The sequence below is a fragment of the Trachymyrmex cornetzi genome, unplaced genomic scaffold (genome assembly GCF_001594075.2).
Source record: "Trachymyrmex cornetzi isolate Tcor2-1 unplaced genomic scaffold, Tcor1.1 scaffold887, whole genome shotgun sequence".
NCBI classification, from domain to species: domain Eukaryota; kingdom Metazoa; phylum Arthropoda; class Insecta; order Hymenoptera; family Formicidae; genus Trachymyrmex; species Trachymyrmex cornetzi.
The window spans coordinates 36,628-48,402 of record NW_017300231.1 but is presented as its reverse complement, the minus strand read 5'-3'; the positions used below and the strand labels follow the sequence as shown (position 1 = coordinate 48,402).

Genomic DNA, 11,775 nt, shown 5'->3' with positions numbered 1-11,775 from the left:
ACGCGTAGAGTAGTCACGTTGTCGAGTCTCGTCGTGTCGCGTAACGACGCTTATTGTAGCTGCGTTATCGTTTAGTATCGCGTCGCGTAGGCACGCTTGCTATAATTGTGTCGCCGAGCATTGCGCTGTTGCACCGGAACGCGCCTTGTCGTGTTGCCGAGTTAACTTCCGGGTGTGGTGTCACTGAGTAGAGCCCGTTTCCGGGATTCACGTGTCGAGTAAAGTCGTGTCGCATCGAAGCGGTCGCTATAATAGTGTCGCACCATCGCCGTGGTGTCGGCCGCGTTACACGTCCAGGAGTCGGATAGTACAGCGGGTACGGGTCCTTGCCGGTTGTCGAGGAGCGGGCGTTGGCCACCGTCGAAAGATACCGCGGGGAAGGTCGGGGCTCGTGCTGTAGCGTATGACCGGCGTCCGGCGCTAGAAGTAAGTTAGCGGCTCTCGGTGCGAGTACCGAGAGTATCGAGTAGAGCGGAGGAGCGAAGCTCCGAAAAGTACTTGTAATTGCGTAATCAAATTAATTCTACTTTATCATATTTCCTCAAATATAATTGCTCTTATTATTACGCTCTCGCGTAGTTTATTCTTGTGGCCTATCTCTCTCGCCCTCCGACAAATTTCCCACACCTTTTGCGACCCACCCCCTGCCGTCGCGAATCGGTTACGGGCAAAGGTAAGGAGATTTCGGAAAGAGTGGCACGCTCTCTCGGGCCTGGCGCCCAACTTAGTAATAAGAATTACAATTTTGGCCGAAAAACCGCCTGGCTGTCGCAAAATTCAGTTACCGAGGGAGAGAAGGTACTTTTGCGCACGAGGAGTACGAAGAACACGCGACGAAGTTGTGCCGTTGCTCGCGAGTACGGTTACAGTAGATATTGTTAAAGAAGGATCGGGAAATACAAATGATGGCAATACGGCTAGAAAATTTTTTGAAAATCTGGATAAAACAGTGGAAATTATTAGTTTAAACGTTTCCTTAATCAGGAGATTAGCCGTAATTTTATAAGCAATTGCGTCAGGTGAACAAATTAAACCTAAAAAAATTTGATACTTTTGCTAAAGGAACGGCTTTGCTGTCGAACGACTTTATTTGTCGAATTATATGGTTGGTATTTTATGCCAGTATCAATCCATAAAATCCTTTTACACGGTTCTGATATTATTGAAAATGCTCTGTTGCCTATTGGCCAGTTATCAGAAGAAGCTGCAGAAGCGCGTAATAAGAATTTAGAAAAACTCGTGAACAACATACAAGGAAATCAAATCGTCAAGTAACAAATGAAAATATCTTACAATATTTGCTCTTGTGACTTCAGATCCATACATAACATTATTGCGACCAAAGTTATCAGAATCTAAAAAGAAAACTTTTTTCCCTGAAGTAACTGACTTGTTAATATCGTCATCAATACCGACAGATAGCAATGTTTCTATGATACTGAGAATGTTGTACAAGATTTGTAATAAAATAAAAAATGCAAAAAAAAAACATTAAAATGTTAAAATACAAAAAAATTTAAATATTAGAAAAAATAAAAATATTATAATAAAAGTAAAAAACTAAGTTCTTTGTACCTTATTCATTAAATTTAATTATTTGTTTTCTTACATATTTAAGATATTCGTTATAACAGATGCCTATTGTGCATATCAAAAATTAAATTTGTGATATTATTTATCAGAAGTTTAGCTGCGTTTGAAGTCCAAAGAAATTTCGGCGCGTAGTTCAAATAGTTACAAATATGGTACATGTGCTTGTACATATATAATAAATATATTTTAATATACCAGGTATGTAAATATGAAACCGGAATTTACCAATAGATGGCCATAGCTGTCAATATAGTTGCCGTCAGACCGTCATTGACGCCATTTTGCCATTTCCTTGTTCTGACATCTGACAAAGATTTTCAACTCACAACAATACAAGTTTCATACAACAGTATAGTTTGTAATAGCGTTGAACATGTCGAATTTTGTGCCTGGAAACTACGATTTACGGACAGCATTGATTATATGTTACCATTTGAAGAAAACTGCTGCAGAATTGCATCGAATGCTTGTCGAAGTTTACGGTGAGCATGCTCTTGGTAAATCACAGTGCTTTGAGTGGTTTAAAAAATTCAAAAGTGGCGATTTTGATGTGAGAAACGAAGAACGTGGAAAACCACCGAAAAAGTTTGAAGACAGTGAATTGCAAGCATTGTTGGATGAGGATGACGCTCAAACTCAACAACAACTCACGGATCAATTGAATGTGACATGAGAAGCCATCTCCATACGTTTGAAATCCATAGGAAAGGTCCAGAAGATGGGAAAATGGGTTCCACATGAATTGAATGAAAGACAGCAGGAAAACCGAAAAACCACTTGCGAAATGCTGCTCGCCAGGTACAAAAGAAAGTCATTTCTCCATCGAATTGTGACTGGCGATGAAAAGTGGATATATTTTGAGAATCCTAATCGTAAAAGATCACGGGTAACTCCAGGCGAATCATCGACATCGACTGCAAGGCCAAATCGCTACGGACGGAAGACAATGCTCTGTGTTTGGTGGGATCAGAAAGGTGTGCTCTATTATGAGCTGCTAAAACCTGGCGAAACCGTTAATACTGAACGCTACCGACAACAAATGATCAATTTGAATCAAGCTTTGCGTGAAAAACGACCGGAATATCAAAAAAGGCAACATAAAGTGATTTTGCTTCATGATAATGCATCATTACACACAGCAAAACTGATCAAGAAAACGATTGAGATGTTTGGTTGGGAAATACTTTCGCATGCGGCTTACTCACCATACTTGGCTCCGTCCGATTACTACTTATTTGCATCGATGGGACACGCACTTGCTCAGTAGCGCTTCACTTTTTACGCAGATGTACGAAAATGGTTAGATGACTGGTTTGGCTCAAAAGAGCAACAATTTTTTTGGCGTGGCATCCACAAATCGTCAGACAGGTGGGAAAAATGTATAGCTAGCGATGGGCAATACTTCGAATAAAATATTTTTTATCATTTTCATGCAATAAACGTGTATTTTCTATTAAAAAATTCCGGTTTCGTATTTACATACCTGGTATATACAGGGTGACATTTTAACTTAGACAGCCAAATAACTCGAAACATCGCGATTAAATAAAAAAATGTTTAAAACAAAATTGTTGGATATAAGCTGATTGAACTATGACCTTGACCTTCGTTTTCAAGGTTATTTGAAGGTCTACTTGCAATTTTCAAATAGAAATCCATATTTTTGATCCCGGATTTTGAAAGAGCGCAAAATTTTACGTCCAGATGAACTTTTATGTTATGGGTCAAAGTTGACCATAGAGGTCATTTCAAAATCAAATTCTTAATCGAAGCAGAAAGCCAAAAAATCTTGATTTTTCCCGGATAGTGTTTGTGAGAAAAATTGTTGGATATCGAGGGGAGACCAAACCATGACCCTGACAATGTCCTTGAACCCATATTTTCATGACCATTTCAAAGTCAAGTGGGGATTTTTAATAAAATTTTATGCTACATATGTATTTTCTTGTTGTGATTCTTTAGATATTAGCATACCTTACCTTCAAAATCGAAAATTAAACTTTCCATCTGATGGAGTTCCTCTAAGTATCCCTTCAAAATTTTGTCCATTTAGTGCCAAAGTCACAAGTGTTTATGTATCTTTTTTAACATTTGTAATCTGATAAAATTCTGGTCAGTAAAATGGCAAATTATACGCTTACAGAAGTAGTCGATATTCTTATAACCTTTGGTGAATGTGGTAGAAATTACAGACTTACTGCCCGTACTTATGCGGAGCGATTCCCAAATCGCCGCCATCCTACTGCTCAACAAATTATGAACATTGAAAGGAGATCTCGTAATAATCCACTTCATCGCGAAAGGCGAAGGAATAGACTTCATAATAATAATGATCCTAGATTGCTTGCAATTTTGGCTAAGATTCATCAGAATCCCCATATTAGTATCCGTCAAGTAGAACGAGAACTGGGAATCCCTCAAATTACGGTACACAGATTATTACGATCAGTCAATTACCATCCGTATTATATTACTCTGGTACAGGAATTAAGTGAGGCCGACTACGTACTCAGAGTACAATTTTGTAGATGGGCTCTTGAAATGTTAGATCAGAATCCAGATTTTTTCAGTAATGTTTGTTTCAGTGATGAAGCAACATTCATCAGCAATGGTAGTCTCAATAGGCATAATTGCCATTATTGGTCACCAGAAAATCCACATATCGTGAGATGCTTAATCAACATTGTTGGAGTTTACACGTATGGGTAGGCATTTGCAATGGCGAAGTCATTGGACCTCATTTTTTGAACGTACAATTAATAGTCCAATGTATTTGGAATTCCTCGAAAATGATTTGCCAGCATACCTAGAGAATGTTCCCCTTGCAGTTAGACTAAATTTATGGTATCAACAAGATGGTGCTCCTGCTCATTATGCTCGTATTATACAGATGTTTTTGAATCAAAGATTCCCAAATCGGTAGATAGGGCGGGGTGGACCAGTTCTGTGGCCTCCGAGATCACCGGATTTGAACCCCCTTGATTTTTTTTTATGGGGATACGTTAAAGATGCAGTGTATAGTGAAACTCCAACGACAAGATTGAATATGATGGAAAGAATAAGAAGAGCTTGTGAAGCGATAACTCCTTTAATGCTTGGAAATGTACAACGTAACTTTCGCCGTCGATTACTGTTATGCTTAGAAAATAATGGTGCACATTTTGAGCATCTCCTCCATGCGGAGGGAACTGATAACAATGCAATCTTGCCTTAACTGGCTGGGTCACCACTCGATTTTGCCTTCACTGGCTGGGTCACCACTCGACCTCGCCTTCACTGGCTGGGTCACCACTCGACCTTGCCTTCACTGGCTGGGTCACCACTCGACCTTGCCTTCACTGGCTGGGTCACCACACGATCTTGCCTTCACTGGCTGGGTCACATACCTTCCCTAGGGCCTGTAGGACCTTGTAGATGGTGGGAAGGCTTAAGCGCTGAACCAAGGTAGCTGTGGGGCAGGGTTTTGCACTATCTGACTGTTGGGTCATCTCTTCACCGAGGTAAGTAGTCAGTTCTGTGTTAGGTCCCTTGGTTGTCTAGGTAAGTGCGAACCAACAAACTGCCCAACTCACGCTAGGTCGATTTAGAGGAAATTACTTTTATCCCCAGCATAAAATTTTATTAAAAATCCCCACTTGATCTTGAAATGGTCATGAAATTATGGGTTCAAGGACATTGTCAGGGTCATGGTTTGGTCTCCCCTCGACATCCAACAATTTTTCTCACAAACACTATACAGGAAAAATCAAGATTTTTTGGCTTTCTGCTTCGATTAGTAATTTGTCTCTGAAATGACCTCTATGGTCAACTTTGACCCATAACATGAAAGTTCATCTGGACGTAAAATTTTGCGCTCTTTCAAAATCCGGAATCAAAAATATGGGTTCCTATTTGAAAATTGAAAGTAGACCTTCAAATAACATTGAAAATGAAGGTCAAGATCATTGTCAAGGTCATAATTCAATCAGCCCCTTCATATCCAACAATTTTTGTTTTAAACATTTTTTTATTTAATCGTGATGTTTCGAGTTATTTGGCTGTCTAAGTTAAAATGGATCACCCTGTATATATAATTCACACAGAATTATTAAAAAGCTACTATAATCCAACTTGACCGTCAATCGGCTATTCCCCATTATTAATATTGTTAATTATTTGTATTTTTCGCAATTAATTAAATTTTTCACAGTTCTCAATATACTTATTAGCATCAAAAATTAATAAATTGCTTGGTACTTTAATATGTGATATTACTATTCTAAGTTCTAATGAATTAATAAATTATTGGGGGACTTATATTTCAAGATTAATAACCCTAAAAACTTCCATTCTTCACTTTTAAGCGAGAAAAATGAAGTTGTACAACGATTGGAGTCCCATGTCCGGGTTTTGCTATGTTTCGATCTACTGTGCGGCGGCCCGCGCGCGATGGCGACTGCGGACCGCGCCCGGAGAAACTGGCGGTTACTGACCTCGCATCACCGCGACGCGGACGCAGGTTTCTCGTGCTATGTAATTTCCCCGCAAACCCTATGACATCATCCTCGACCTCGCATCCTCCTCCCCGCGATGTCATTCCCCTAGTGACGTCACCCCCTGTGACGTCATCCTCCTCCCCCGCCCCTGTGACGTCGTCTCTCTCACCTAGTGACGCTGCCCCCTGTGACGTCACCCTCCTCCCCTCCCCCGTAACGTCAACCCTCTCGCCCAGTGACGTCCCCCTAGTGACGTCATCCCTTCGCCTTGTAACGTCACTCCCTCCCCTCTCCCTATGACATCACTCCCCTCGCCGCGGGTACCCCCCGCCTCTCACCACTCCTCGGAGCCCTAATTAGAACCGGCTTATATACCCTACTTTTATGCAAATTATAACTACGTAAGAACAAATCGTTTTTTAATTTATATTTTCGTTTTATTTCATTAGTTCTTAATTCTTTATTATGATACATATTTTAATTTGAAGGTATATCTTAACTTTTTATATTATAATTAATTTGTGTAGCTAAATCTGGAATTTTTGTTTAATAATAGGTAATTGTTATTCAATATGTCCGTCTGTTAACAGTGTCGACAATTTTGGCTTTTTGTATTACTTACTACCAGCGGGAGTTTTGATTGGCCGCTGCTTTTCCGCTTTCTGCTTTTCCGTCAAGGTGTGAACGCGTTCTTATTAAAATAATTTTATTTCCGAGTCTATTTCAACGGAATAACGAAAAAAGTAACGTACAATTTCGTTATTAGTTCCTGAAAATTGTGATTTAGTTATCGTTACTGTTACTCATTAGTAAAAGTAACTTCGTTACTCATTCGTTACTAAAAAAGTAACGAAATCAGTAACTTCGTTACTTTTTTATGTAATGTTAACAACCCTAGTTTTTTGTACCAGTCAAAAATTAGTCCGTCATTCTTTAAAATAATAGTAGTGTCTAAAAAAATTAATAGTATTACCCAACCTCCATCGTAAACTGCAGTCTTTGGTGAAATGAGTTGAATATTTTTTAAAGATGCTATCCATCATAGTAGTGAGTAAACATAGTACGATATCATCGACGTACCTGTAGTAGAAAAGCAAAAGGAATTCAATGGAACTCAGCACTCGATTTTCCAAATCTTGCATGACTGTCAGCAATAATAGGTGATAATGGCGAATTTATCGGGGAACCAAAGGTTGGTCTGTTTATATATTTTATTATCGAAAGCAAAGTAAATGGAATCCAAAATTAAGCCTTAAAAAATTCATCTTTTGCTATCTTGCAATTACTTTTACTGTAACTCCATCTACTAGAAATTGCATCCATAGCTAAATCCATCGGAACATTTGTAAATAAAGATACCACATCTAGCGACACCAAGCTAAAATCTGATCAAATTTTGATATGGTAAGATATTTTGATGGGATAAAAAAGTTTATAAAAAAATCCAATTGTAATTATAAGATCTCTACTAACAAGGTTGAAAAAGAACAAATCAGAGGTTCACAATTCCTTTCATCAATGGTCTCATCTAATAAGTTTTGCAAATTTATTAATGGTCCGTCTTATAAAGTGGATGCTCATTATAATGTCAATGAATTTAACAAATTTATTAGAGTATACAAAGATCCTTTGCAAAAATTTTCCAAAAGAATGTGGTTTACAAGATCGAATGCCGATTGCGATGCTTCTTATCTAGGCCAAACGGAAAGAAAACTAAAAACCAGATGAGCAGGACATCGTAACTATATACGTAGAGTTATATTCATCGTTCAGTTATCACAGAGTATAGGGTGAGTTGTAATCACGTCTTCGACTGAAATAATGTAAGAATTCTGGATATTGAGAGAAATTATAATAAACGAATAATGTCGGAGATGCTCTACATAAATCGTTAACCAAATAGTCTCAACGTTTGCACGAACACTGAGGCATTAAATCATGGTTACATAGAAATTCTCAACAAGTTATATCTTTATTTTTATAATTGACCGACACGCATCCGTTCTCACGTCATATCCCTTTTTATTTTTAATGATTTTTATGTGACCAACATCGGAATAAATATGACTCTTTTTTGGTTCTTAAATTATTTTAAATCTAATTTAAATTTAGTTTAATGGATTGACGATGTTTGGATCCGTGTGCGATCGTTGGAAATGGGGTGAGTTTTTGTCATCATTTATAAACAACATAAATTGAATCTCCATCTGTTCAAAAAATCTTGTTGCAATTAATCTGGAGATTCACTCTCTGCTCCACTCAGCTTTGCACTGGTTGGCACAACATCCGACTACGTTGAAAATGGTCGTTTACATTGCGACTGCATAATTGGAAGGAATTGCGATTTTGTGATACACAGTTGACATAATATTTAGTGCGATTAGCGGTAATTGTTATTACTGAGGCTGGCTCAAAACGTGAGCCGAAACGTACAAACGCATTGTAATTTGTTATTCACAATTAATTTTTGCGCAAGATAGCACCCAGCGCAGAATCCTAACACCTAGTTGAATTTCGCTGTTATAATCTATTGCCGAATTGTCTCTACTAATAATTCGCTGCATCTAAATCCCTATAAATCATCCTTGCATATTTCTCTTAACTAGAGTTCTAGATATCTTAGAGGCCACAAGTGCGGTCGATAATTGAAATTATCGATTATCGCCGCCATTTTCTTTCATCATGGATAGGCGAAATGTCAAAATGTGAAAGTAAGGTTAGGTTTCTCTTGAAAACTAAAATCGATCTGAATTTAAAAACGAAAAAAGGAAGCTGTTACGTCCAAGCCCTTAGAAATAAGTTTAAACGGGAGAGACAAAGATGGAGTTGGAGAGGATATGGAAGGACGCTTATACTTTATCTCACAGATATACGCGCAGCGGCGAATACCTGAGAGTCGAACGCACTTCCTATCGCTCTGGAATATGGGTCAGCGTCCTGAAGGGACGCTATAACACCTGTTTCCTTGAGCAGTGCGTAAGTCGGTCCAATTTCGAGTCAAGGAAATGAATCCCTATAACTCGGAAATGGATCAGGTGCGATCTTTGGGAAACGGCGAGAGTACGAGGTCTTTTGATTTTTAGAATATGAATGGAAAATAATTTTTATAAAGTTCTATTATATATATTTATTTTATTACTAACATAAATTACAATTTTTTGAATAAGAATATGGAGATAATGCTAAAATATAACTAATAAGGCACATAAATATTAAGTTTACATACATGTTAAAAAACTCGACAATTTGACATGATTAATTGTAGAGCGCTACGATTACTGGTTAATTATAATTAATATAAACATTTGTGTCGCTATTGAATTAAATCATGAATCTAAGTGTATATGTGAGTGTGTTATGTGTGTGCGATGGCGGAGAGGCAATACCATACATGTTATGTTATTAGTTAATTTCGTTGATTATGACTGAGGAAGGGGGAAAGGTGTCATTAAAGAAGTCGATTGGGACTAATTACGGGAAGGGGGAAGAAGGGATATACACTGCAATGTGTATATAGGGAGGATGTCCGGCTATAGCGGCGCGGATTTCCTTGAAATCTCACTGCGGATCGATTTTAATTAATTTGCGAAGTGACAAAAAGAAAAAGAAAAAGGGGGGAACTTACTGTTATCTGAGCAGTGAGTCTGAGTGGTCAGCCCTCGGTTCACTAGTTTCGGTTGGGCCTCTCTAAAAGTTGTCTTCCTTTGCGCACTGTACAAAGAGCGCACTGAGTTTAGTGTTTAAATGTACAAAGGGCGCACTGAGTTTAATGACCTTTTAACTGTATAGAATCCCTTTCTTGCTTTTTTTTCTATCTCTCTGCCCGGTGTCTCGCGATTTCGCGATTTATATAGGGATTGTTTAGGGGGAGATTCCATGATAGGGTGTGTTTAATTGGGAAATTGGGGAATCAGGTTCGCAGGATTCTGAGGTGATACAGTTTCGATTCGTCATTGGAAAATTGCCTTCCGGTTAGCTCCGCCCGCTGTGTCATTTTTTATTCGTTCTCACATTGAGCGATGGATAAATACCCCTGGATTAGTTAATCGAGAGTCGCGGTTCGTGTTGATTTTTCTCAGTGTCGGAAAATGTCATTACTAGATTTATATTTACTGTCTTAAGCCTAAGCGTGGGACTATTATCGTTGGGTCCGCGTGATATCGGTGTGAGATGGTTAAACATTTCATCTTCTTTCGAGCATCGATCCGCGCTATCGTTCTTATTATCGCGGGAATTATTTTGTGGCTTGGCTTAGCGCCTTGGTACCAACGCTATTTGGTGATTATTTGATGTTGACTTTCGTTTTCCACGATGCTCGAAAGGAGATTTAACGTTTGATTGTCAGCGCTATGAGAGAATTTTTATCGCGGGTCTCTCGATTCTAGGCAAACAAGATTTTGTGGCTGAGAACTTCTCTCGGATTTGTATTATTAATTGTATCTGTTCATATCTTACTTTGTTGATTGAATGATCGCGAAACGAAGAAATCGTGGAGTCCACCGGACGTAAGAAAGCAGTTTAGTACAAAGTAATGTGTAAAGTATAACTTGAACGCTCACTGTTGCTCACTGCCATAAAATGGAATAAGCAGGAAACGAGAGAAAATGTTTGTGGGAAAACTATGGAGCATGACACATCATCGTTTTCGTCTCCTTTTCTTATCTTTTGTTTTTTATTTTTATATTTATTACTATGTATATACACAGCACTTCATTCAGTAGCATAAATTTGAGGAATATTATAACATTATTATCGTCTATTATATTAAGCTACATTAATCTAACATTACAATGCTACGACTGCGTTCGGATTCCCACCTGGGCTCCCCGGATGTCATATTATCCTTGTTGTTTACCGAATGTTAAACAAGGATGACATGACACCCAAGGAGTACCCGGATGGGAATCCGAACGCAGTCTACCGTAGTATGAAAAAAAAATGAATCACGTGATTTAGCGAGCCAACCATTTTCAGACCATTTTCTCACCTGTCGCCTTTCTGATATCTAGAACTCTACTCTTAACTCCGTTCCCATTCCTCGCTCCTTCTCTAATGAAATTCTTGATGTCCATGTTGAATCTGCATATTCGAGTCACACGTAGACGTTAAGTATCGGGCTGCATACACCCGTCTACATATTTCCCCTTCCCTTCGCCACACCCTTTCCTGCTCTCAAAAACTCCTCACTTCTCAATTATGAATTATTTCATTATTTGATTACGTCGATGTCGTCTACGTTTCGGCTCTTAATCAACAACTCCTAAATTATGTACAGAGTATCCAAAATTCTTGCCTCAGCTTCTCTTATTGTGTCAGTAAATACGATATATCTCCATATTACCAGAGATCTGGCTGGCTTAGGATGTAGCAACATTTTATTCTCCATCTATGCTGTCTCGTTTTTCATCTCCTTCGCTCCAATACTCCGTTATATCTGCGACGCCTCCTTCAATTGAACTCTGACCTTTATTTCACTTTAACCCCCTTGTCATCAGGTACCAATATTATTTATCTTTCTCATTCATCGTTCCACTAAGTTCTGTGCTGCTTTCTCCTACATTTCAGTCAAATATTGTAATTCTCTTACTGTATCAATAAAAACCACTCCCTCTTTGTCCTGCTTTCGTTCTGCTGTCTCACGTTTCATCGCGTCACTCACAGTATTTAAGCGAGACTGATGTGACTGGTATATGTAGATGCTTGCGCG

General features: G+C 38.6%; 1 protein-coding gene across 1 annotated transcript in view; it reads right to left on the bottom strand.

Annotated features, from left to right (window-relative positions):
- LOC108769326 (uncharacterized) overlaps positions 1-11,454 on the bottom strand; it is a gene marked incomplete at its 3' end in the record, with an annotated part of 17,310 nt that extends 5,856 nt beyond the window's left edge. The window contains exon 1 of the mRNA XM_018520238.1: positions 11,410-11,454. Within this exon, the coding sequence (XP_018375740.1) occupies positions 11,410-11,454 (45 nt within the window). The remainder of the gene's footprint in view (positions 1-11,409) is intronic.
- Positions 11,455-11,775: the final 321 nt, after the last annotated feature.